General features: G+C 44.7%; 1 protein-coding gene across 5 annotated transcripts in view; it reads left to right on the top strand.

Annotated features, from left to right (window-relative positions):
* The window catches only part of SFXN1 (sideroflexin 1), a 40,780-nt gene extending 13,777 nt beyond the window's left edge, over positions 1-27,003 (top strand). For 4 of the 5 annotated variants that reach the window (XM_043595582.1, XM_043595601.1, XM_043595591.1 and 1 more), the window contains exons 3-11: positions 6,577-6,747; positions 7,490-7,588; positions 8,890-8,965; positions 9,471-9,556; positions 10,520-10,647; positions 12,530-12,579; positions 19,574-19,623; positions 20,031-20,078; positions 24,396-27,003. In XM_043595582.1, the coding sequence (XP_043451517.1) occupies positions 6,577-6,747; positions 7,490-7,588; positions 8,890-8,965; positions 9,471-9,556; positions 10,520-10,647; positions 12,530-12,579; positions 19,574-19,623; positions 20,031-20,078; positions 24,396-24,492 (805 nt within the window). In that variant the 3' untranslated portion in view covers positions 24,493-27,003. Of the gene's footprint in view, positions 1-6,576; positions 6,748-7,489; positions 7,589-8,889; positions 8,966-9,470; positions 9,557-10,519; positions 10,648-12,529; positions 12,580-18,597; positions 19,533-19,573; positions 19,624-20,030; positions 20,079-24,395 lie in introns of those variants that run through there. The other variant, XM_043595609.1, reaches the window with a different exon arrangement.
* Positions 27,004-27,310: the final 307 nt, after the last annotated feature.

Here is a 27,310-nt window from a genome sequence, read left to right as displayed (position 1 = left end):
TTATCCTGTTTTATGCTGAGCCTGAATGCAGATACCCAGGGTTCACAGTAACCTGGAAATAAGACAGCCATCCCTCCAGCTCCTAAGTACCAATCTGTGAGGTCCCCTCTCCCAGCGCTCTGCCTCCTCCTCTTAAGTACACCCCAGCATCTGTAGCCCCCTGTGTATCTTTCTGTCTCCAGATGGAGACAGCATCGTGTAGAAAACAAGTTGTTAAGAATTAGGGTAGGTTGGTTGCTTCTGAGCTGGAACCTCAGTGAATAAACCGCATAGGCAGGAGCTCAGATGGAAAGATGCCGGTGGCAGGTTTGTAGGTTTGGGCTGCAGTTCATCAACTCAAAGAGTCTGTCGTGAGGTCAGAGAAGACAGATGCTCTAGTAAGGCAGTGGTCACACCTGTCTCCATCGAAGACCACATAAGAATATCTCGGGCTTTGTGGGCCACAAAGGGTTTCTGTCGCCTGTTTTTCTTAGTTTGGCGTTTGCGTTGTTGTTGTTTCTTAAACAATCCTTTTAAAAACTTAAAAGCCACTCTTAGCTAGTGAGGCAGACAAGCCAGAAACAGTAGTTTACAGACTCCTGCTCTCGGGGAGAGTCCGCCGGAAGCTGAGAATCGGAGCAGTGGGCACTCGGGCCACAAGCCGCATACACAAGGCGGGAGTTTGGTGGTTGGTCACGTGGGTGGTTGGGGAAGGAACCAAGGGCAGCCTGTAAACTCTGTGACCAGCTCTGAGGCTGGCCGGATCTCAGCATGTGCTTGCGCGTAAAGAGAGAATAGCCGGACAGCAGTCCTAGAAGCATATACGAAAGTACTGAAGAACAAGGCAGGGAGGACAGCAGAAGCACAGTCAGGAATTCAGAAAAGCAGGTGTTCTATGAATCTGGAACAAGCGCCATAAAAAGAGGAGAGGTGGAGAGGAAAAGACAGAGGGGTTGAAAAGGCACAAACACATTGCAAAGAAGCTAACGGTTCTTTGTAAGAGCATGATGAAGCTTCTCGGGAGGCAGTGGCAGGGCATTAATGACGGAGCTGTCTCGGTGAGAGAGTAGAAACAAAGACGTGGGGAGTGAACCGGGGTGCTCTTCCAGCGGTGAAGGGCGTGGGGTGGCCCACCTTTCCCACAGAGGGCCAGGTGGTAAATATTTTCAGCTTTGCAGGCCATACAGTCTGCATATTCTCTCTTGCATATTCTTCTGTGTTGTTTTGCTTTTTTTTTTTTTTTAATGTTTATTTATTTATTTTGAGAGGGAGGGACAGAGCATGAGTGAGGAGGGACAGAGAGAGAGGGAGAGAGAATCCCAAACATGTTCTGCGCTGTCAGCACAGAGCCTGATGTGGGGCTCGAACTCACGAAACCACGAGATCACGACCTGAAACGAAACCACGAGTCAGATACTTAACTGACTGGGCCTCCCAAGCACGCTGCCTTTTTTTTTTTTTTTTTTTGTAAACAACTGTCTAAAAACGTACAAACCACTCTTAGCACACAAACCATTCAGAAGCAGGCCATGGGCTGTAGTTTGCCAGTTCTGATACAGAGGAAAAGGTGGAAGCTGACTGGGGGTTGCCAGGAAGTGGCAGAAAGGAACGGAAGGAACTTTTGGGGAGATGAAAACATTCCATACCATGATTCTGGAGGTGGCCACACCACTGTGTACATTTTCCAAAACTCATCAAATCGTACATTTATAATGGGTGACTTTTATTGCGTTTAAATTATACCTTAATAAAGCTGATGTAATTTCCTGAAAAAAAGGAGATCCTTCCCAATTCATGTGCAACCCTGGTACTGTAAATGACAGAAGTGTGCTGAAAGAAAGCAGTGGCCCATCTTACAAATTCATAAGGCAAAACTCCGACATAAAATCCTGGCACATCACATCCAGCCTTACGTTAAAACCTGAACAGGTAGGGTTTATTCCAGGAATAAAAAAGATGATCTACTTTAGGGCATCTGTCACTGTAATCTATCACACCAAAGCAGGAAAGTCACATCTTGATAGATGCCCAAAAGAAGGTGAAATTATCCATGTGTTTCTCAGAAAGTAATTTCTCAGCTGGGAATAAGGTACAGTGTGTCTTTAATATGGTAAGAAACACACATTCCACAGTAGCAGCCAGTATCGCACTAAATGATGAAACAGGAGAACTGAACTTCCCAGACAGTTCTGCAGAAAAGCAATCCTGTGGGATATTTCCCCCCAACACCAGAGACCAAGAGAAGGAGAGAGACACCCAGAGAGGGAGAGACAAGTTGGCTTCCGTAGTCAAATTTGAGTAAGTTTACATCCCATTTTTTTTGTTTTCTAAGGTTTTAAGTAATCTCCAAACCCAACATGGGGCTCAGGCTTACAACCCCCAGATCAAGTGTTGCACGTTCCACCTGTGGAGCCAGCCAGGCATGCCCCTGCATGCCATTCTTGAGGATGTCCTATCCCATTGACTTTTTAAATATTCCATGAAGTCTTGGACTAAAGAAAGCTGTTGAATCCTTTTTCTCAAACTTGAACGTGGGCCCTTTTTACATCCAGGAGAACACTCCTAAAAATCCTGCACTAGAAGGCATTCTTTCTAAAGTCAGGGGCAAGTCAGGGATGCTTGTATTGTATAGTATTTTTCTAGAAGCTCTAACTAACTCAGTAAACATAAAAAAAGGAGGAAGAGGGGCACCTGGCCAGGTCAGTCAGTGGAGCATGTGATTCTTAATCTCAGGGTCCTGTGTTCAAGCCCTGTGTTGGATGCAGAGATTGCTTCCATAAATAAACTTAAAGGGCCCCTGGGTGACTCAGTCGGTTGAGTGTCCGACTTTGGTTCGGGTCATGATCTCGGGGTCCGTGAGTTTGAGCCCCGCATCAGGCTCTGTGCTGACAGCTCAGAGCCTGGAGCCTGCTTCAGATTCTGTGTCTCCCTCTCTGCCCCTCCCCACTTACGCTCTGTCTTTCTCTCTCTCCAAAATAAATAAACATTAAAAAAAATAATAAACTTAAAAAAAGATGTAGAGATCTAAAAACATGAGACAATTTCTTTTTTTCCCTTCCTCCCTTCCTCCTTCCCACTCTCCCTTCCTCCCTCCCTCCCTCCTTCCCTCCCTCCCTCCCTCTTCCTTCCTTCCTTCCTTCCTTCCTTCCTTCCTTCCTTCCTTCCGATATTCTTACCAATCAACTAAAAAGCTAGTGGAACAAATAAGAGAATATGAGTGGGCTACACCCAAAGAGTCAATAGTTTGCCGTATACCAGCAATAATAAGACAATATTTTTTTTTTAATTTTTTTTTTTTCAACGTTTATTTATTTTTGGGACAGAGAGAGACAGAGCATGAACGGGGGAGGGGCAGAGAGAGAGGGAAACACAGAATCGGAAACAGGCTCCAGGCTCTGAGCCATCAGCCCAGAGCCTGACGCGGGGCTTGAACTCCCGGACCGCGAGATCGTGACCTGGCTGAAGTCGGACGCTTAACCGACTGCGCCACCCAGGCGCCCCAAGACAATATTTTTTAATATCATTCCTAAGACCAAAACACGTATATACCTGTATATGAAACATCTGGGCATATACTTACCCGGAGGCGTTAAGAAGTTAGACGACCACAGAGGGTCATTAAGAGAAGCCTTTGAGTAACTGGAGAAACATGCAGTCAGTCTGGACAGAGTTTCAATCCAAATACAATTGTGTTCACATATAAAATTGGCAAAATAGGGGCACCTGGGTGGCTCATTCGGCTGAGCATCCCAACTCTTGGTTTCGGCTCAGGTCATGATTTCACAGTTCATGAGATGAAGTCCCACATCAGGCTCTGTGCTGGACCCTGCTTGGGTTTTTCTCTCACCCTCTCTCTCAGCCCCTTCCCCCCACTCTTTCTCTCTAAAATAAGTAAATCGATATTGAAAAATGACAAAATAGTTCTTTTTAATTTTTTTTAGTAGTTACTAATTTTTTTGAGAGAGAGAAAGAGAGATCGCACATGCGTGTGTGCACAAGTCGGGGAGGGGCAGAGAGAGAGAGGGAGACAGAATCCGAAATGGGCTCCAGGCTCCGAGCTGCCAGCACAGAGCCCGACCAGGGGCTCGAACTCACAAAGGGCGAGATCATGACCTGAGCCAAAGTCAGACGCTCAACCCACTCAGCCACCCAAGCGCCCCCAAAACTGACAGAATAATTCTAAGCATTGTCTGGAAGAATAATGAGTATAATTCAGGGGCTTTTGAAAGGGAAAATGAGGAGTCATGGTAGGAGAGACCTCTGTTCTTACCAGGCGTAAAATGGACTGTAAAAGGGTGGTGATCGGCCCCACAAGGTGTAGATAGTGGGAACTGCACAGAAAGCCCCAAAACCAAGCCTGGCATTCACAGGATGTCAGCAGATGATGACTGTAACATTTAAATCTTGGTGTTAGCACGGTAGACCAGCCAGGGGGAAAGCAAAATTAAGCAAATTTCACATTTTCATAACTGAAGATAAATTCCAAATAAACTAAAAACTTCATTGACAACAACAACAACAAAACAATGTTGAAAGTATAGGATGTAGAGGTGAATGTTTGTACAACCTTGCAGTGGGTCAGGCCTTTCTAGGTGTTTGTTCCTACCTGACCACATAAAGATAAACATGTTCTGGACAGCCAGTAACACAACTAACCAGATCAACCACAGTGTGTTAAGTGTACATGTGAGTTGCTTAAACAGTGAGGTTGCTGCTGCCACTGATAATAAAAAAAACAGTCAAGTAAAGAAAAGGATAAAAGGCATATTTAGAGTCTCAATGTTTCATATAACTTTTGCCACAGCAAATGTACTCGTTTCTAAATAATCTTGGATGCAGAAAAGATTTATTTATAAGAAGATTAACTTCCTCATCCTTTACAAATGAAAAGATTAGCAGCAATTAAAATGTCCAACAATAAGGGATTGGGATAATCTGCTATCTGAGATTCAGTGGAATGCTGTAGCATTTGAAAAGATGATGTGTTAGTTTCCTAAGGCAGGCGGCTGTAACCAACTACCACAAGCTGAGTGGCTTAAAACAACAGAAATGTATTTATTCTGTTGCAGTTCTGGAAGCTAGAAGTCTGAAGTCAAGGTGTGGGGAGAGCCATCTCCCTCTCCCTGAGAAGGATCTAGGGGAGAATCTTTCTTCCCCTCATGCAGCTTCTGGTGGCCCGAGGCATTCCTTGATGTTCCTTGACTTGCAGCTACATTATTCCAGTCTCTGCCTCTGCCACCACGGGACCGCCATCTTTGTCTGCACATGGCTCTTCTGAGGGCCCCAGTCATTGGATTTAGGGCCCACCCTAATTCAGCATGATCTCATTTTAATTGTTACATCTGCAGAGACCCTGATTCTGAATAGGGTCACATTCTGAGGTTCTGGGTGGATATGAATTCAACCCAGTATAGATGATATAGAAGTATTTACAAAATACTTCTCGTTTTAAAAAGGCGGTCATAAGGCAGTGGGTCTGGTGTTTTATAAAGGTCCTAAGTGGCGTATTCAGGTCCTGCAAGACACTGGCAGCACGTTTACCACAACAGCGCCGGTGGGAATGAGTAGTTACAGGGTTGAGTGGTTTTCATTGCAGTAATGAATTTCTGCGTTTTCTAAACGTTTAGCAACGAACATGCGTTTCTTTGATAACAAGACCATGAGCCTTTCTAACCTAGGGTTTCAAACTGTAGGTTTAAAAATAAATTAATGGGGCGCCTGGGTGGCTCAGTCGGTTAAGAGTCTGACTTTGTCTCAGGTCACGATCTCGCGGTTTGTGGGTTTGGGCCCCGCGTCAGGCTCTGTGCCGACAGCTCAGAGCCTGGAGCCTGCTTTGGGTTCTGTGTCTCCCTCTCTCTGTGCCCCTCCTCTGCTCATGCTGTGTCTCAAAAATAAATAAAAAAACATTTAAAAATAAATAAATTAATTAATTAAATAAATAAATAAATAAAATAAATAAATAAATAAATAAAAATAAATTAATGTTCTTGATCGCCACGGCTTTTGTCTAGTTGGTTAAAAATGTTTTAGAGTTTGCAAAGTTAAAGATAAATAAATAAATAAATAATAAATAAATAAATAAATAAAAATGTATTTATTTAATTTTATTAAAAATTTTACTTATTTATTTTGAGAGAGAGAGACAGAGAGGGGGGAGAACAGGGAAGGGAGAGACAGAATCCCAAGCAGGCTCTGTGCTGTCAGTGCAGGGCCCGACATGGGGTTTGAACTCGCAAACTGTGAGATCATGACCTGAGCCAAGATCAAGAGTCGGACGCTTAACCGACTGAGCCACCCAGGCTTCCCTCAAGATACGTTTTTAAATACGTCATTTAAAACAAAGGATATTTCAGAGTTGAGTACTTCAAGATATAAGGTAAGTTTTTTGTTTTTCAAAATTACAGATGATTTGAGATATACGGGTGTGAAATGTACATTGTGTTTACTGTCTTTTGTGTTACTAAAATTTCACTTAGTAACTTGCAGGCACGGTTGTTTCAGGTAAGCGGAAACTCAAGAACTTTCTAGCTACACATCTCTAGAGCACTGGTGAGATAATTAAGATGAAATTTCCCTTGTTATTTCTTGTTTCCCTAGGCAAGGAATTGTTCCTCCTGGTCTCACAGAAAATGAGTTATGGAGAGCAAAATACATCTATGATTCAGCTTTTCATCCCGACACTGGTGAAAAGATGATTTTGATAGGCAGAATGTCAGCTCAGGTTCCAATGAACATGACCATCACAGGTTGTATGATGACGTTTTATAGGTAAGTTCTGGAAATGTGACAGCAGTTCGTTTTACATCACAGAAGCTTCAAGTACAGTTTTGTATGTGAATAGTTTTATTGAAAGAAATGTCATTTCACGTTGAGTTCCACTTCGTATAGATGTTGTAACTTTAGGGGGTTGTTTTAACTTTTCCCTGTGCTAAATAAACAGTATTCTCTTCGTTGTTCAAAAGGAGACTGAATGTTTCCCTAAATCTTAGACCCAAAAGAAAATGAGATGGAGGGAAGAAAATTAAAAAACGCTCTAAGCAGATTCTCTTTTGAATCCGTTCATATGACACACAGTGTAGGTGCAGCTATAGACATGGACACTTAGGCTTGTGCATGTGGTTGGTCAGGAGGCATCAGGGCTACTTTGCCTACAAATGGCTGCTTTTTTCCCCAAGAGAAGGAACCTGACATTTGTTGAGTGCCTACTGTATGTATGCCAGGCTCTTTACAGATTTAAGATAAAATGTAAGGAAGATAACTTGCTCCTCACTGTAACCCTTTGAGCTTGGTGTTACTCGTATCTAAAGAACGAGGGAGCTGAGAACCAGAGGGCGAGCATCTGCCCCGCCGTACAGGTCCGAAGCCCTCGACCCAGAATGCACGGTCTCTGCCCTAGCGTCCTCCTTCCGCAGTCCATCTCCCCTCTGGTTACTGGTGTTCACATTTTCTGTTCTGCACAGCGGCTAGGTCACAGGCGATGGCCGGTGTGTGATGGATCGCTCTGTTTTAGGACCACGCCGGCGGTGCTGTTCTGGCAGTGGATTAACCAGTCCTTCAATGCCGTGGTCAATTACACCAACAGAAGTGGAGACGCTCCCCTCACTGTAAAGTAAGACTGTAAGAGTTAACTGTTCCCTGACTTCTCCAGCGTGCCCTTGATTCAGTGCCGTACGAATTGTTGATACTGTTCGGAATATCACGGGGCATAGTTTTCAGTAGTGTTTCTTCTCCTCCCTTCTCAGGGCTCGTGCTGTTAGTGGTGCTGGTAGGTTGGTTTGTCTCCCACACCCTCGAGCTCCCCCTGCAGAACGCCTGTGGCAAGTTTAGACAGCCCCCACCTACCCTGAGCCTGTGGCCAGACAGCAGCGTTCAAAGTAGCAGGCTCAGTAGTGCGATCTCTGTGGAAATCAGGGGGACTCTCATACAGGATCTGTCTTTCTGGGGTTTTACTGATGTTTTTATTATTTATTTTAGAGAGAGACAGAGCATGAGCGGGGGGAGGGGCAGAGAGCAAGGGAGATGCAGAATCCGAAGCAGGCTCCAGGCTCCGAGCTGTCAGCCCAGAGCCCGATGCGGGGCTCGAACTCACGAACCGGGAGATCATGACCCGAGCTGAAGTCGGATGCTTAACCGACCGAGCCACCCAGGCGCCCCAGGATTTGTCTTTAAAATAAATCATCTACAGAGCCAGTCCTGTAAACAACTGTTTCAATGTCCTGAAGAGATTAGCTAACCACAGCTTTTAGCTCAACTTGTACAACACTTCGAAGTGTTTTCTTTTTCGTTGCATCACTTCAAATGGCTTTTGACGGTCCACACGGTCTTCTTTCCCCAAATGGAACAAAGGCTGTGGAAATCCGCCACCCAGCAGTGTTTATCACACCTTCGTTTCTTCCAACCCTTTGAACTAAAATTTCTTTTAAAGTGAGAGAAAAGCGCTGTGCTTGGCTGCCTGTCGAGGACGGGACTTTCAGTAGTTCCATACGACAGGTTCTGTCGTTTTAAGAACGACAGCGGCGCAGGTTTGCTTTCGGTGCGTATGTTTATATTGGGGAAGTATCTTTCGCTTGAGCAGCCGTGCTGCCAACACGCAGACCCGGCTGCTCCTCCCTCCACCCCGCACTGTGGCGTCGTGCACGCACGGCCCCTGCGTCCCACCCTGGAACCGGCTCCCTGTGGCCGCTCGTCGTACGTGGCAGTCGGCTCGTGTCCTAGGGGTGCCCCTTCTCCGGGGTCCGCCTGCTCCCCTTCGGCGTTTCTATGTGTAGACCGATAGCGGGTGTTGTTTTGGGGGCTCTCCGCTCTTAGTCACGCTCTTTCACATCTTCCCTCATTTCTTTAGAAAACGGCGAGCCCAAGTTTCCTGATGGCCCTCCTTTCTCACGCACCGGTCTTTCTCTTTCTTTTCAGTGAATTGGGAACAGCTTATGTTTCCGCCACAACTGGAGCCGTAGCAACAGCTCTGGGACTCAATGCATTGACCAAGGTACCCAGATTCTCATTTCTGTAGCAGAGCTTCTGAATTTCTTCTCACCTGCCTGGCTCCAAGCCTCTCAGTTATTTCCCAGAATAGTTCAGGTCCGGTTGTGTCTTCCAATGAGCTTGGGAGGTGCCGTCACCCACACCGTCTGCCAAGCCCCTGGTCTGTCCCTGGCACTGTGCCCCATGTCCCCTGACCCTAACTGCCCGCTAGAGGCTGTGTGCAGAAGAACGTGCCTGCGCCCACACCTCCGGAGAGGTAGGGATGCCAGTACGTGGACTCCAGACTCTGCGACTCCAAAGCCCCCCAGTCCGTCAGCCAGGCTAAGCTGTCACGTGTCCCGGAAGTGCGCCCATGCGGGAAATAGATGGACACCACCAGGCCACGAGTTTTGAAAGTACTCCTGGCTGGAAGGCTCTGGGTTTTTAGCGGTTTTCAGGGAGAAATAAGTGTTTGCATTTAGTCATCCGGGCAGAGTAAGGTAATGCTTTTGGAATTCTCTTTTCTGCAGCACGTCTCACCACTCATAGGACGTTTTGTTCCCTTTGCTGCGGTAGCTGCTGCTAATTGCATTAATATCCCGTTAATGAGGCAAAGGTAAGATCCACGTGCAGTCGTCGAAAGGACTGGTGCTTGACAGTGGAGCCGCTTGGAATAATTAGTTTTGTCGGAACTTTTATTACAAGTTCATGTTAATCTTTGCAGACGGAATTACGGGAGACTACGGGAGACATGGGGTTTGCTGCAGCATAATCCGTCACGGGCGCGGAGATGGGTCCATTAATGAAGCAAGCTTAGCCATGACCTGCTAGTTACTAAAGTATTCTGTGGGCATGTGGGGGGATAGAATATTCTTTCTGCTTCTGTGTAGTAAAACGTTTAAAACGAGGATCTCAAGCTAACATAATGTTTGTGCTAGGGCTAGGCAGAGAAGGTCTCTGCACTGCAAGTGTATTCTCTAAAATAGGTTCTCCCCCACCACAGTCCAGAACCGTCTTCTTGGCTTTAAAATAATATTCATGTCTATTTTTGAAAGTATTTTATAGCACTGGCAAAAAATTAGGAGAGAAGAAAGGACAAGGAAAAGCAGTTTGGAATGGATAACGAGGAAGGGTAACAAATAGGAGCTGTACTTTTAGTGTTAGTAACTAGAGTTTAATACCCAGTAGTGCCACGTACTAATGAGTCCTACGTCAGTCTAGGCAGTTAGGTTACTGATGGCACATATCATATATGTGTCTCTCATTTGGAGAGTTGCTCAGGTTTGCACGTGAGCATAAGAATTAGCTTTATCTTTAAGTTAGCATACTTGCCCTTTCAGTCCTATTGTTACTAAAAATGAGATACTTTCTGTAATGGAGTTTGCTAGTGTTATTTTACTTTTGTGCCCGTCATACAACTTGTTCGTGGTGTTTGAAAACAGGCCCCTTAGTGCCAAAAGTGACACCTGAGTGGCTAGTTGGATTAAGTGGGGACTTGATCTTCCACAGCACAGTGCTGTTTCCAGCCTTTTCACGAGAGGGCGTCTGTGAACCTCTTTGCATGTGTTTTGCTCGGCAGGGAACTCAAAGTCGGCATTCCCGTCACAGACGAGAATGGGAACCGCTTGGGCGAGTCGGCCAATGCTGCAAAACAAGCCATCACACAGGTGGTCGTCTCCAGGATTCTCATGGCAGCCCCGGGCATGGGTTAGTAGCTCTCAGTCAGCGAGGCCTGACTGTAGTCTGAGTGGCCACGGGGCAGTTTGGGCAGGGGCGTGGGGTCATCTTTCTTAGGCTTTTGCTGCACGACGCCTGGCGCTGTGGGGGTGCTGTGGGTGCCGTGTGGAGGCCAGAGGGAGCCAGCGGTGGTGGTGGGATGGTTGGGGAGACTGGCCGGGAAGCTGGCCCACCACAGCAGACCAGTGTTGGGGACAGGTGTGGACCTGGGCGGTGACAGTATGGGTTATGAGAACCTGAAGGCAAAGAATTTGATTTTCATCACTCTTAAAAAGAAACTTCGAAAGTTCTTGAATCAGAATAATTTCTGCTGGAGGTTGATTTGTATCAGTTGGAGACCCTTTAGAACACACACCAAGTCAGGATGGTTAGAGCAGCTCTTAAGATGTGCACCAAGCTTCTACTCAGTTTTGTTCGCAGGGCTTGGAGTCAACACAAGCGCCAGCCAAAATCTGCATTGTGTTTAGTTCCTCTGAGAAACTCTGGGCCACTCCTAGGGCTTTCTAGAGCTACCCTCAGACCAAAGGCCGAGAGAAGATTCTCAGACTTACTCAGAAACCAGATGGTCTGGAAGGTCTAGTGCTGTTTACAGCAGCAAATGGAAACTCGTATGATTAATTTCACCATCTAAACTGAATGCAGAAAGCACTTGGCGATTAACCAGGCTCTCAGGGGAAGCCTACTTACTTAATCAACTGCTGTCAGGTTGTCCCACTAGTATATTTTGTTGTCTTTAAGTTCATTTTGTCATTGTGAATCTCACCAGGGGATAAGTAGGAGTAGGCAGCAAAAGTTGAAGAAAAGGGCCTGAAGGAAAACTCTGAGGAACGTGGTAGTGGCATCCCAGCCAATTGGGATTATCCCATTTCGCCACCATTAATTCATTCAACAGAGGCACCCTCGTGGCACCGTCACGAGACAGCAGTGTATGCTCTGGAGGTGGGTGCACTGTGGAAACCGCAGTCCTGAAACAGGCCAAGAGTCCCCCCGAGTCTGGCACCAACACACTGTCCCCAACCTACGAGGGGCCGCGGCGCCCTCCCCAACGCGCCTGCTGAGCCCGGGTTTCCAGATTTGCCAAAATCAAGCTTGCAACTCCTGCTTCTGTCCCGTATCTGTGTTTGATTTTAGTTTTGTTCTTTCTCATTTTGAAATACAAGGCTCCCCTTTGGAGTTCAGCCAGCCCAACAGATCTATTTCTAGAGGCTTGGTTATTTTAAACATTATTTAGTCCCCAGAAGAGAAACACAATCTTTCTTTCCCAGTGAAATCTATAGAGGTAATTGCCATATTGAAGTGGTTGACGTGACAGTTTAGTCTGATGGAAATTGTGAGTAAATAATAAATGAACTACCACTCCCCGAAGTTTTATGTGCATCATTGTATCTGACCGTCACAGCCAGTTTGATAGAATTTTCTCCACTTTATCAATGAGGAAAACAGAAAGCGGAGGCTCAGAGAAGTTAGGTAACTTTTCTAGGGTCACTCCAGGCAGGAATCTTTTTTTCTTTTTTCTCTTTTTTCTCCCCCTACGTGGGATGGATGCCTGGGGGAGGTTGCATGTGTTTTATTAACACAGGAGAAAAAAGTTCCTGATATGTGTACTATTGCATACTTAAAGTAAAATCTAAAGTTCCCTTCAAGATTATAAAATTTTCTGGCTGGTAAAGACCATCACATTATTTTTAAAATCTTTTTTAACTACTAAAGTATTTTAAAGAATTACTGCAAATAATTGCACTCTGCCAGTGAAAATAGCCTAAAAGTGACATAAGCGTTTTGTGAAATTGTTGAAAAACACGTAAGCTGAAAATAAATATTAAGACTTAGGTGGATCTGTCTTTACTCGCAGCCATCCCTCCATTTATCATGAACACTTTGGAGAAGAAAGCCTTCCTAAAGGTAAGCCCCACTTCTGTCTCTGCCTCAACCCTTTCGGATTTCAAACTGTGCAGAATATTTCCTACACAGCGAGTAAAGAGTTTGAAGGCCGTTGGCACTTGGGCACTCGCGTAACTAAAAAGATGTTTCGAGGAACATTTTACTTGTGATCTCAGATATTTGAAAAAGCTCTCATACATGGAAGGTGGCTGCTCACTTCTCGAGAGGTCACACCCTCGGGATGAGTGAGACACTCATCCTCGTCATCACTGGGATGCCTAGCTAGGTGATAATGAAGACATGGTGTGAATTTGGAGTGATGTGTTGATAGGTCACTATGCCGACTACCGGAAATGGAAACGTCATTTGGAGTAGTAGCTTTGTTGAACCCTGAATATAGTGCCCCGTGTATTTTTCTTTGGTGATCATATCTAGTAATTCATTAGTCTCTCAGCCACCTCCCTTCAAGGTCTGAAAACATCACAGGATGAAACTGTGACCGAGGACTCTCAATGCTCCTACACTGCTGTTTGTAGCATCCGCGGTTTAAAGCAATAGTGTTCACGCATCATCTTCTTTTTCCAGTGCTTTAACAATTGGGATATGGTAGAATCGGGTGACTCGTGGCTCATGCGGTTTGGAAAGTGGCTTTGTTACATCTACCAGGAGAAAGGAGGCAGGCTCCTTGCTGAAGGAACAAGTGTATTGTGGGGAAGACCGCAGCTGTCTTGGGGTGAATTGTTTTGGGCCTTAGAAACAGAAATGTAACATCGAAGAGACACGATAAAGCTTTGAAAAAGGACCTAGTTCACAGGCCAAACACTTCCTGAATGGTTTCCTAATCCTAATCTCACGATTAGGAGAATTCTAATGGGCCCCAGGAGGAAAGCTACAGTCACCACTAAGTGAACACTTCATAAACACTTGCAATACGATTATGTTCTTAGAGAAGGAAACCAGAAAGTATGCCGTGAGGAGACGGTAACGTCGAGTGCCTCATTTGACCCATGTACCCAGGCTGTGGCCTGTCCCTGCATCAACCCCATGTTAGGGAAAGGGGACCCTCTCTCCAGCACCTTCTCTTGTATTCTTTCTTGGGAGCTGTGGGCACATGAAAGAGTTGTATTCCCTGAGCACCCTCCCACAGCAGTCTTGCACATCAGTATGAATTGTGCAGTAGCATGTCATGGTGGCCCTGTAGCCATTGAACTGTCCCCAGATACAAAACAGCTTTATATATATATATGTATGTATGTATGTATTTAAGCAGTAAAGCTATCGGTATAGACCAAAATGTCATTGTGGATTCACGTGACATTTTACCTACTTCACTAAGCTGTTATTTTAAGAATTAATGAAAAAAATTTGCCCATCTCTCCTTCTGGTGCAAAGCTTAGAGAAGATGGACTCTTAAAAGCTGCTAACGGGTTAGTTTACGTACTTGAACAGTGACTGTATCCTAAAACTGCCAGACTATATATACATCTGGAATTCATCAGCTTTGACATCTCAGTGCTTTTCAGAAAATCTGAAAAAAACTAATGCAGTGCTCCTTCTTCTGTTGATCCCCGCTTTACTTATGGGAAGTGCTTTCGGCTTTGAAGGAAAACACCTATCACGTTCATTTCAACGGGGTTCTTCAACATCACTCTTCAGGGTGCTAGTGGTGAGTGGCCCATCCAGTACATGCCTAACTTTGCAGACGTTGAATTGATGCCCTGTGTTCTTCTCTGCCGGCTCTTGCTCTGGGAAGGCATTAGGATCCCACTGTTTCTGCAAGGGCATACGTCGGCCCAGGCAGCCTTTTTGGCTCTGCCTGGTTGATAGCTCCTAAGGTCTTGGCGTGCCAACTTCAGGAGCAGTGGAGGATCAACATAAATCTAACCCCCCACTCCTGCTGAACTGAAGAAACAATCAGGTTTTTAAAGCAAGACCAGATTTCTAGGTTGGTTACAAGACTTGGAAGCTGTCATCTTATACAGTTCGTCTGACGATAAAAGTGACGCTTTCGTAAGAGACGGGTCATCAGTGTGGCTCATTTCTGCCGATCGTGTCACAAGGTTATGATTGTCATGAATCTGCAAGGTGACTGTGAAAGCTGTTGGGAGGCCACCTTCAGTGACGGCATCCCCACTGCCGAAGCCCTCCCGTCCTCTTCTCTCTGTCTCTCAAAGGCCACCCAGCAGAAGAATCTCGGCATCCTGGCTCTGGAGCAGGGGCTCCGAGTCTCGCTGTGTCCACCGCGGGTGGGACTCGATTCTGCAGAGTCTGGCTGCAGCCTGGGGGCACGTGGTGCCCTGTGGCTGCTGACGCATATCCCGATCATGGCTAGGGATCCCAGAAATTCTCAAGGAAAGTCTGCATTGGAAGCTACGTTAATGCTGAAAAGTTAGGTCACTGGAGAAAACGCATGGAAATGAGGCTGGTACATCCTTCTCCCAGTTCAGTCGTGCCTTGGCACTCCTGGGGTCTCGGCATTGTTGGAAAAGTTGCTGTAGTTACTCTGAGTGACAAACACTGGACAGGGGACGTAGTTGTGCATATTGCATCATTTTCTTGTTTCGGCCTAACAGCATTTTCTACATGAAAGAAGCAGCAAATGAGCCAGGCAGTTAACCCCCCATTGCCACTCTCTTTTAGGCTTTTTCACGTTAATAAATGAATACGTATTTTGTTTTCCTCCCCCACCTCAGTTTGCAGTTTTTAGCTTCGCTCGATATCATGTACTTAATAATAATTTGGAGGTGTGCCACCTCACACATCCTTCACGGAGAAGCCCTCTGCCTGCCCCGCTCCCCAGCCTGCCCCTCCGCCCCTCCGCCCCTCACCTGGAGCTGGCAGAGGCTGCCGGTTGCAGATCCCCGGGGTGAGGTTGGGAGAGGCGGTCAGAGTAGCTCGTGGATCAGTCCCAGGGTCTCGCTAGCTACCGGGGGTCTGGTTGTGGCTGCACCCCTTCAGACCTCAGTGGAGGACGTTGCTTTGAAAAAGCAGTGGCTAAATGTTGAGCTATTCATACACACATTCCACTCCCCGAAAGAGTGCAGGGTTGCTGTTAGGCTGAAGGACTGCATTTTGCGCAGTAGAGAGTTCCCATGGGACTGAAGGGATAGTGTAGCTGCTACTAAAACATAGGCAGAGGTGGCTTGTGTTAATAGCCATACATTTCCATCTTCGGAGCGCTTTCATGTGCATCTTGAAAGGCAAGCTTTACCATGCTCCTTTCACAGAGGTTTCAGAGATCATTTTTCAGCAGCTCGTAACGTCCACGTGGGTGATGTCTGCCTCGCCTGGCCCCCTGTTTGTTCCCACAGCTCTAGCGGCCGCATGTGCCCCTCTGTAAGGATGCACTTGCCTGGGCTTTTACCTTGGACATGACCAAACTCCTCTGCCGACATGACACGAATTGGACATTCTTGGCTTTTTTAATGGTGAGCTTGGGGAGCATTCGGTATGACTCATCCCTCCCCCCTACGCCTTATCTTTTTCCAAGTGGAGTGCTAGCTAGAAAAAAGCATCAGCTGTGGGCAGGTGACTCACAGAAACCTTTGCAATAAATCAGAAAGTTCACTGCCTAAAATCTGGCACTTTGAAGAATGGTATTCTTGAAGAATAACTCCTGTGGTCTCTTTACCTTGCTGGCACTTTCATTAGGAATAAATAAAGTTACTGTGGTTTAGATCAGATAATAGTTCCTCATCCGTTAGTTCTGCTTCTTCCTTATTCCTTTTAACAAAGGTGGACAGCTCTGTCTACTCAGTGTATTTTCAGGATTTTCTGTTAATTGAGTGTGAGTGTAGCATTTATTTGTTCATTCACTCATGTATTTACTCAGCGGCCCTTTGCTGAATGCCCTGTTACAATCCAAGCAATGTGCTGGGTAATTGAGTCATAGAGACAGAGCCCTGCTCTCAACAGCCAGAAAGCACAGTGACAGGAAGAGGCACAAGGCAGTGGTTCCAACACTTGGTGATTACAGAATGCAGCACAGAGGGATTAGAAATGTCTCCCCCAAATGCAGGAGGTGGGCAGAGACTTGAAGAATGGTGGCCAAGGATACATGGTCCACAGAAGCTCAGAGAGGACACACAGCATGGCTTATTGGGAAACTTCCAGATGGCCAGGTTGTGGGCTATGTATAGGGAATTGACTGTACCATATATAAAAATTAACTCCCCATGGTTCATAGACTCTAAACGTAAAAATCTACAACTGTAAAATTTCTGGCAAAATATAGAAGAGACCATCTTTGAGACTTGAGAGTTTGGCCAAGATTTCTTAGACACAGCAGCAAAGGCACAGTCCATAAAAGAAAAATTGATACACTGGACTTCATCAAAATGATAAAGTTCTGTTTTTTGAAAACTTTATAGTTTTGAAAAGGCAAACAGACTGGGAGAAAATCTATGCAAGCTTGTATCTGATAAAGGACTTCTATACAGAAGATATAAAGAGCCTTCAACACTCGTTCAAGAAAACAACCCAATTTAAAAAAATGAGCAAAAGGTTTGAACAGACGTTTCCCCAAATATATACATATATACATATATATACATGTATATATGTGTTTATATACATATACATGCTCAGTGTCTTTAGTTACTGGGGAAATTCACGTAAAAACTACATGAGCTACCACTAAACACCTCCAGGAGTGGCTAAAGTCAAAAAGACTGACCATAGCCAATGTCGGTGGCGATGTGGAGAAACCGGAACTCTCATATCCTGCTAGTGGGAATGAAAACCAGTACAACCACTTTGGAAAATAGTTTGGTAGTTTCTTAAAAAGTGAAACAGATGTTTACCACCTGACCCAGCCATGTCACTCCTAGGTATTTACCTCAGAGAAATGAAAGCATGTGTCTATAAAAGACGGATGTTCACAGCAGCTTTACTTTTATTTGCAATCTCCAAAAACCAGAAACAACCCAGATGGTCATCAGCAAGAGAATAGATTATCAAGTTGTGTTGTATCCATGCAATAGAAGACCTAACTCAGCAAGCAAACGTAATGAACTATTGATAACGTGCAGCCACCTGAATGAACCTCAAAATGATTACACAAAAGAATATATTCTGTACATAAAATGCTGGAAAATATAAACTGATACATAGTGACAAGAGATCAGAGGTTGCCAGGGAATGGGGGGCGGGGGGGCGGGGGGGGAGGGTTCAGAAAGAGAAATTGCCAAGGGCACAAGGCACAAGGAAAGCATTAGGGATGGAAGGATATGTTCATTATCTTGATCGTCGTGATGGCTTCTCAGCCAAATACATGTATCAAAACTTTATACATCAAATATGTGCGTTTTACCATAAGTCAGTAAAGCTGTTGGGGAAAAGATCACGATCCTGGCGGAGGGAAGATTTTAGAGTCCTATTAACTTTTTGCACATTGGCCTCATGAATATATACCTTTTAAATTGATGGGTAGTGTCTCTCATTCATTGAAACTATTATTTAGGATAGCCTCTGTTGGCACAGTTCGAGGTGTGGGAGCATATGAGGGAAGACCAAACATCCACAGCTCCCTGAGTCTCAGGCTAAGTGCTGTTTAAAAAGCGGGGATGAGTTGAGCGGACGGGGTGCTGGAGAGGAGTCAGGAGAGAGGATGACATCCAGGTTGGATGAAGTCAGAGTTCTCCAGGATCCTTGTCACTACCGAGAGCCTTTCCGTGGAAACCATTGGCATGAGGCACAGTCGGCCTCTCACTTGCACACGTCCTTGGAGATTACTTGCAGCTGCTCCCTGGTTTAATAGGTTAGCCCCCTTCGCTTCAGACAAGAGTCCACTTGAAATAAGAAGGCGGCTCTCAGGGGCTCAAGTTCATCCTTCACAAAATCTCCTTGCTGAGCTTGCCTTCCTGTCACCCAGCGCGGACGTCACAAGTCTGGGCAGTGCCAGGGCGAGGATTTACATCTCCTGATGAATATCCATCATCGCTCCAAGCCAGTTGCCCAAGATACCGTGTGTCCTTTTCTTACTGTCCTTGGAGGGGTGGGTGTGTCCTCTCTTGATGACATTTCTCCCTTCCTCTCTAGTACATGCCTCTCTCCCCCCGGCACTACCCTGTGTGATGTACCTGTTCTCCAGAGGAGTCTTCTCGGGGACGAGGGTATGCCTCTCATGCAAGCATCTTGGGGGTCATGATTTTTTTAACAGCTTGTGTTGACTCTTCACTAAGTTGGCTGATTTCATAACGACCGGTTCACAACTTGGTTGCAGACGTTTCAGTGGCCTTGTTTCTATAACCGTATACCTCACCGTTCTTTATATTGTGTTTTTTGGTACCACTCCTTTTGGAAAACTAAAAAGCTAACTGCTTATTCTCTGAAAGACCAACCAACTCCTTCGTTTCCATTTAAAAAAAAAAAAAAGTGAAAGGCACAAGTTTTCTGTGCCGGCAATAGTTTTAACCATATTGACAGCAACTAAAAGCAAGAAAGGGAAGATGCGGGGGAGGAGGGAAATGTTGGGTTTCTGCTACGTTCCAGGCACCGTTCTAGGTGCCTCGTGACCGATACCTGACATACCTTCTCTCATTCACTGTTGGGAAACCCGCTGTGATCCTCGTTTTGCAGACGAGAAAACCAAAAGCTTGGAGCGCTTGGGCTCTGCCTGTCTTTCCCCCACTGTCAGGAGCGAACTGGCAGGGCAGAGATTTGAGTACAGGTTTGTTTGTCTTCCAACCTTGACACCAGGCTGTATAGCCTCCCCAGCCAAGAGGTGAATTACAATTAAATGGTAATGATTTCTCCACCTGTTTAGAGCCAAGCATCTCTCAGATTATATGTGCAAGAGAAAAAAATGAGAAGCCACTTGATCTCTGCATGGGCATTTACTGACAGATCAAGGAGGCTGCAGGAAGTCAGAACTAACGTGCCTGCTGCAGTGTTCCCCCCACATTTCACTAATCTGGGTCTTGTAGTGTGGAGAGTTTCCTTCCCGCTAATCAGGAGAAATTGTCTCGAAGAGCCTGTATAAAAAGCATTCAAAGTAATTTATTTCTCCACACAGAGGTTCCCGTGGATGAGCGCACCTATTCAAGTTGGATTAGTTGGCTTTTGGTGAGTGGAATCACTTTTACATACTTAATTTCCTTTTTGGAGGTAAACATACAGCATAAGAAAGGCAAAGCAATGGGTAGATAATGGGAGACACAGGTTTTGAAAGTGAGACCCAGAACAGATCCCAGAACTTAGGGCACTTATGGTCCCAACAATTGGATAGAAGCAAAGGGAAACCTACAACATTTGGGACTCTGTGTGATTCTTTTTTAAGTTCTGGATATTTCTCTGATTTTTTTTTAAACTTATTTTGACAGTCCCTGGTGATAAAATTACATAAACAGGACGTATTTTTTGGGAGAAAATGTAATATTTGAAGGATCGTTATAAAAGTGAGACAGACAAAGGATCTGAAAGTTGCCATTGGAAAGGCTCTGACTTGTCTTTTTCTTTTCCGTTTTCCTAAGTTTGGTGTTTGCTACGCCGCTGTGTTGTGCTCTGTTTCCTCAGAAAAGGTATGTATTTGCTATTCTTCGGAGCGATCGCCAGCTTTAATCCTAAAAACCATTTGAAGACGCAGGTGCTGCTGTTCCATTTCATTTGTATGGACGTTGAGATTCACAAAGATGAATGAAGCCACGTCCCTCAAAGGACAAGACAGAGGCAGAAATCAAACACACATCTGCTTAATTTCAAAACTCTCATGATCCAGCTCTACCATCACATTTGAAAATGCTTTATTCTTTTGTAAGAATCACGTTAACTCCTGGTACAAGTGTGCTTTTAGAAAACTTTAGATACGGCTCCTGGTCGCCCAGTCCGTTGGCAAATGCAGCTGTAACACAGACGCACTAGGATTTGAGATCCGCCCCAGGGACAGCAGCTACACACACTTAGTCTCAGTGATTGGTATATTGGCTTCCCTTCTTCCTACTTGGCTTTTCGCCTCAAACGCCTTATCGTGTGCCTTCATCCCAGGCCACCCTTCAGTCCTGCTTTTGATGTAAGAACGGGACTGACGGGCATTAAATCAGCATCGGATAAATCTAGGTCTTCAGCCTCCTCCTGGTCTGACATGAAAGCACAGAGAGCAGCGTTTTGTTGTTTGGCTTCTGTCTGAGGATTACCAGGCTGCTGCTGCCTTCGTGGCACCTTCACGGGCCGACAGGCTTCAAACGTAGGGTCTCTAATGCCCTAGGCTTTCAAAGCATGATGAAGTGTTCTGGAACTAACTGTATCAGGTCCCCTCCACCTGAGAGAGAACTCCACTTTTCACCTGCTCTTTCACTTCTGTGTTTGGCTCCTACTGGTACTAAATAGGGCACTAAATCTCCAGGAGAGGGAGCCTTGTACCACTTGGATGCCTAGAGCCCTGCCCTCCCCTGGGAGAGGGCCGGACCTTTAGAACCTCTTCTAAGCCCAGGGCAGATGCATTTTTTTTCCATCTCCTAAGAGGGCTAATCATACCTATTTACTTGTGCAAACCCCAGAATCTCAGGGCTTAACGCAAGAAAAGTTTATTTCCCCAGTATATACCAGTGTCCAACAGTTGACCTTGTACTCGGTGACTCAGAACTAGTGTATGTCAAATGCCGAGGAGAGCACCTGATACAAAGTAAACCCTTAATAAATATAGCTTTTCTAATTGTGAGATTAAAGGATTTGAAAATCCATAAAGGAGCTCCTTACATAGGCCTTGGTTTTGTTTAAGTGTTATGAGAAAAAACACTGTATTTGTTCTAACATTTGTTGTTATGATTGATTCAACTTCTAGGTATGGACCTTCAAAGTTTTTCTGTAACAACTGGTGCCATGAGGTCACCTGTCCTTGGAGAGTACGTGGTTTCCACATTTGGGAGACCAAGGGCACTCTTTTGTGTTCCCCTATCGAAAAATGAAGCTTATCACTCTGGGTTTTTTTTGCTTCTACATTTGCTTATTTTTCTTTTTGTTTCTTACTCATAAGTTCCATAGAATAGGATTACTCCTATTCCCTGGTTCTTTACACACTGTTCTTATTGGTCCGAGCATGACCCTATTTTATTTTGTTTACTTTAATGATACAGTGAACATCCGTGCACCCACTGCCCACTCATGAATAAAAAGATCACCGGTCAGTTACATCTTTTTGTAGGTGCTTCCCTGCCTCCTCTGCAGATTTAACCATTATGCAGAACTTCATAGTTATCATACAATTGCATTTAAAATTTTTTATTTTTTATTTAAAAAATAATTTTTTTTAATGTTTCTCTTAGAGAGAGACCGAGCACAAGCAGAGGAGGGACAGAGAGAGAGGGAGACACAGAATCCAAAGTGGGCTCCAGGCTCTGAGCTGTCAGCACAGAGCCTGACGCGGGGCCTGTGGACCCATGAACCGTGAGATCATGACCTGAGCCGAAATCGGCTGCTCAACTGACTGAGCCACCCAGGTGCCCCTTAAAATTTTTTATTTTATATATATAATGTATATACACACACATATATGTATTACTAATGTTTAGTTTTGCCTCTTTGGGAACTTTTTAGACAAGGGTGTCATTACTATGTAGAGTCTTCTGGTATTCGTTCTTTTTTATTCAATGTCCTACAGCTAAGATTCCTCCGCATTATTGCATGTAGCTAAGTTCATTTACCTGACTGCTATATAATAGTCCGTTGTATAAATATGTTACAGTTACCCATTCTACTGTACAAATAAGTAATAAAAACCCTCCTTATCAAAATTTGTGGGAAGCAGCAAAAACGTTGCTCTGAGACAAATGATTGGCTTTAAGTGTTTATATTAGAAAGGAAGAATGCCTGAAAATCAGTGCGCTAAATGTCCAACTGAAGTTCAAAAAGGAACAAAAAGAATAAACTCCAGGGAAAGAGAAAGGAAGGAGGTAGGCCCAGAAACAAAAGGTCAAAAGTTGGTTCTTTGGAAATAGTAATGGATGGTCATCTTGTGACGCCAATCGGAACAAATCGTGTTGTGAACGAGAAAGAGGTATAACTAGAGACCTCGCAGAGTCTAAAAAGGTAAATGAATATTATCGACATCATTACACCAGTAGATTTGGAAACAGGCACACGGACAGGTTCCTAGAAAATGTTAACAATGCTAAAACATTAGAAAGTCTGAATTGGCATATCACCATTAAGGAAGCAGAAGGATTATTTAAACTTCTTCCTACAAAGTAAACACAAGAACCAGGTGGTTTTACAGGTGGAGTTTACTCAGCTGCCAAGAAACATATTACTCCAGTATTTATTTATTTATTTATTTATTTATAAATGCTTATTTATTTTTGCGACTGGGTGGCTCAGTTGGTTAAGCGTTGACTCTTGATTTCAGCTCGGTCACGGTTCGTGAGATCGAGTCCCAGGTCAGGCTCTGCTCTGACAGCTCGGAACCTGCTTGGGACACTCTCTCCCTCTCTCTGTACCTCACCAGCGCATGCTTTCTCTTTCTCTCTCTCAAAATAAAGAAATAAACATTTAAAAGTAAAAGATTAATTACATACCAAAATATTACCGGGTTTTCTGTAGTAAGTATTCTGGACAGTTTTTCTTCGTACTTTTGTATAATAAATATGCATTTATAACAAAAAAAGCTTTAATATATATACGCATATAATACATTCAAGTACTTTTTAAAAATTCATCAAAGACTAACAGAGGTTGTCTCTCAGTGGTGTGTGACTGTGAGTGATGTTTGTCTCTTGCAATTTTTAGTATTTTCTTTTTTTGTAATGTTTATTTATTTTTGAGAGAAAGAACATGAGCAGGGAAGGGGCAGAGAGAGAAGGGGCACAGAGGATCCAAAGCAGGCTCCATACTAACAGCAGCGAGCCTGATTCAGGGCTCGAACTCATGAACTGAGATCATGTCCTGAGCTGAAGTCGAATGTTCAACTGACTGAGCCACCCAGTCACCCCCATTTTAGTGTTTTCTAAAAGTTTTGCAATAAGCATGTATTATTATACAATGGACAAAAGCATATTAGTGCCAGTGAATTGTTAGTGTTACAGAATCCAAATTGGAGTGCCTGGGTGGCTCAGTCAATGAAGCGTCCAACTTCAGCTCAGGTCATGACCACAGTTCATGAGTTCGAGCCCTGCATCTCGCTCTGTGCTGACAGCTCAGAGCCTGGAGTCTGCTTCAGATTCTGTGTCTCCCTCTCTCTCTGCTTTTCCCCTGCTCATGCTTTCTCTTTGTCTCTCAAAAATAAATAAACATTAAAAAAAATCCACTAAATACGTGTCTTTTTTATTAATGGTGAACATTAGATTGTTCTCTTCGGGCAGTGGCATTACCACGTTTCCCAATACCAGCAGGGTCTGGAAGTGGCATTGCTTATTTTTCCCAGTGAAGAAGTTTGTAAGCTTTAATGATTGTTGGGTTCTTAGGGCTCCTGTGTGGCTCAGTCAGTTAGGCATCTGACTCTTGATTTTGGCTCAGGTCATGATCTCATGGTTCATGGGATCTAGCCCCACATTGGGCTCTACGCTGAAGGCATGGAGTCTCCTTGGGTTCTCTCTCTCTCTCTCTCTCTTTCTTTCTCTGCCCCTCCAGGACTCACTCTCTCCCTCTCTCTCTCTCAAAACATAAATAAACATTAAAAAAACTAAGAATTGTTGGGTTCTTAAGTGTATTTCTTGGATTTTTAGCAACAACTAATTGTCTAAAAGGAACTGGACACTCACTTTCAGGGCCCAGGAAGCATTTTTCAAACAGGACCCTGTTTTACAATACCAGTCATGGCGGGGCAGGGTGGGGGGGTGGTGAGGGGTGGCACGGAAAGCTCCCTTCTCTGCCCATGTAATAATCCTGTCATTTCTCCGTTATCCCAGTTCCATGTCTGTGACGAGCTTGGAGGCTGAGCTGCAAGCCAAGATCCGAGAGACCCATCCTGAGTTACGGCGCGTGTACTTCAACAAGGGATTATAAAATAGGGGAAGAAACTCTACAGCTTGTCCCGCCTGCTGCAGACCTGGTGAGGAGAAGCCTGTTCAACCCGGGTTCTCCCAGTGACAGAAACCTTTTCAAGATCCACGTTAGCCTTTTAGAGTCAAGCTGCCGCCTACAGCACAGCACCTGGTGTGGGCCTGGCGCCCGACACCCGTTGGCTCCCTTACATTTGAATCACGGTGTAATTTACAAAAATACCTTCCTGTAGCTTTTATAGTAATTGTTTTTCAAAGACAATATACCAGCCCTCCCCCAGAGTTTTAAAAAGCACTGTTAGGCATAGAGTAGATGTTCAGTATATACTCAATAAATACTTACTGATTATCAGTGAGCGAAAAGGAAATCCGTTTGAAATACTGAATGTTTATCCTGTTCTTGTTTCAAATCACTCAGCAGTGATTTGGGAACACACAAAGCTCTGAGGCTAAGCTGTAAAAAACTGGACTCCTAAACATTAAGGGAAGTTTACTTCCAGTCTGGGCAGTGGGCAACCCCAACTAAGTGACATATCTTTTGGATTTGTAGGATTGAAAGCTCCCCCATGTACTTCCCGCAAGGCACGGTAATAGACAAGTGCAATGAGCTGTTCCTGCCGGCCACGATCATGTGCATTCACGTTGCTGGGGGGTTTCTTTGGTTGACTTCTAAATTTATTCTGTTTTACATTCTTACGAAGTTAATCTTACCTCGCGCTTGTTGACCTTAGATTCGGTTATTTACACCAAATAATCAAATCACAGAAATGTTACACGTGTCGGATTTTGGAAGTATATTCAATACCGGTGCTGTGTGACTGGGTTGGATCTGGTTTGTTTGATTCTTTAGGAGTGAGAGCCCAGCTCCAGCTAGCTACCTGTGTTGGTCATTCTTCTAGATCTCCTTGGCTTTCAGAAAGATGCGGAAATGTTGTGTATGTGAATCAGTGACTAAATGAATTTTCCTTGAATATTGTCTATTGCATTCTACCCTGTTTGAAAACAACGAATCCATGGGCCAGTGTTTACATCATCTGTAGTAGCTTCACCTATTTTTAACGTAACAGGTTATGTTTCACGTCTGTAGATGTTCCAGGCATATGCTAGGTGGTTGTTCTGTTGAGTGAAGACCACTCAGTTCACTTGTAATTCAGAGACTTGTAAGGGTGGGCGGGGGGGGGATGTAGAAGCTAGTTTCGACAGATTTTTCCCGACGATGTGACCAGTCTGTATTTCCTCATAAAGAAAAAATGGTGTGCCTTGTGTCCGTGTTTCTCTTTTTCTCTGAAAGGATTATGGATCTGAAGCTTGGGGGCACCTCGAGCCTTCCTTTGTGCCACCAGAATTTTCTCTTTGAGATTTTCTGTCTTAAACCATTTGAGGCAAATTGGTTCCCCATGACATTCTGATGTATTTTGTTGCCGTAGATGCTTCTCTTTAAGTAGCGGTAAGAGCCTGAAATTGAAGGCAGATCTCCATGAGGTGCTGCAAGGGTGGTTTTTAACCTAACTAAGCGCTTGACGCCAACCCCACCTGCCCCAGCTAATCTCAGAATTCTCACCGCCCCCTCCCCCATTAACTGTTAGGTCCCTTTCAGAATCCTAACCTTCATTGAGAAATCAGCTAGCAACTGGCTTGACGCTTGATGAACTAACCAAAATTTTGTACACACCAGGAAGGTAGGACCAAAGCACTGTTGCAGAAGGGATAATGAACATGGAGATGTGTCTTTTTAAACACTTACTGAGGCTTCCAACCCCTGATGCTTTTATATAGAAATATTAACTGTATCATTTAATCGTGGTTTATAAAAAGGAACAAATGAACCAAGATTGGCAATTTCGCTGATCTCTTAGAAATATCTTTTCTGGAGAAAAGTCCACATGAAGTGCAATGAGCTTATAAAGGTAAATAGTTGTTCATATTTCTAGTCACGTGATAATTATGATTGTACGTATTACTGACTGGCAGATCTTATTACTTCAGTATTAGCGTGGTGTCTTTGCCAGTGTTGGAGTCAATGTATTATTTCCGTTCAACTGGATGAAATGTTAAATAAACTCAGACTGAAAATAAATTCTCTCTCTTATTTGTATGTAAAGGGCGATGCGGTTTTTGTGTTACAGTCGATGGTACTTTCGTTCAGACTTAACATCTGGCTACCATGAGGAACTCCTAATGAGGAGACAGTTTTCTGTGGTGCCTTTGGCAGGAAATGTTTTCCTGTGTGGGGCTACCAGTCTTCCACCTTCTCGAACACCATATGCGCCGGGCACCCACCCTCTGCCCCCCCGCCCCGTGGTGTCATTCCAGGAACGTTTGTTACGAGCACGGGGGGGTTGGGGGGGGGGGGATGTCCCACTGCACATGGTTGGTGAGGTGAATTTGCTTTCATACTGTTTGTCAGCTGCTAATGTGGAACTAGCATTTTCTGTCGTTCAGAGAGAAAATCTAAGTTAACCCAAGACTGGGGAGCGCCTTACTAACAGACTCAATAAAAGATTGCGCATTGTAACCTTGTCGTTCACGTCTCTGCATCTGTTCTGCTACCGTCCCTCCGTCCATCACTTAGATTAATTATACTCAAGAACGTGGGTCCAGAAGTCACAGCTGGTAGAATCTTGGTCGTACCCACTGTGGCAGTCGATGTGTTTGGGCAGCCGACATTCTCTGTGACCTTCAGTTTCCTTTGTTCGCTTTGGTTATGCGGAGAAAATAATTGAAGCTACCTCATAGAGTTGTAAACATGAGCAAGACCGCCCCCGTACAGCAATTCGCATATCGCCTGGCGCCTCGTAAACATTCAATGAATGGCTGCCCGT

Source organism: Prionailurus bengalensis, chromosome A1 (assembly GCF_016509475.1).
Source record: "Prionailurus bengalensis isolate Pbe53 chromosome A1, Fcat_Pben_1.1_paternal_pri, whole genome shotgun sequence".
Classification (NCBI taxonomy): domain Eukaryota; kingdom Metazoa; phylum Chordata; class Mammalia; order Carnivora; family Felidae; genus Prionailurus; species Prionailurus bengalensis.
The sequence above is the reverse complement of the archived record's forward strand: the minus strand, read 5'-3'. Positions and strand labels throughout refer to the sequence as shown.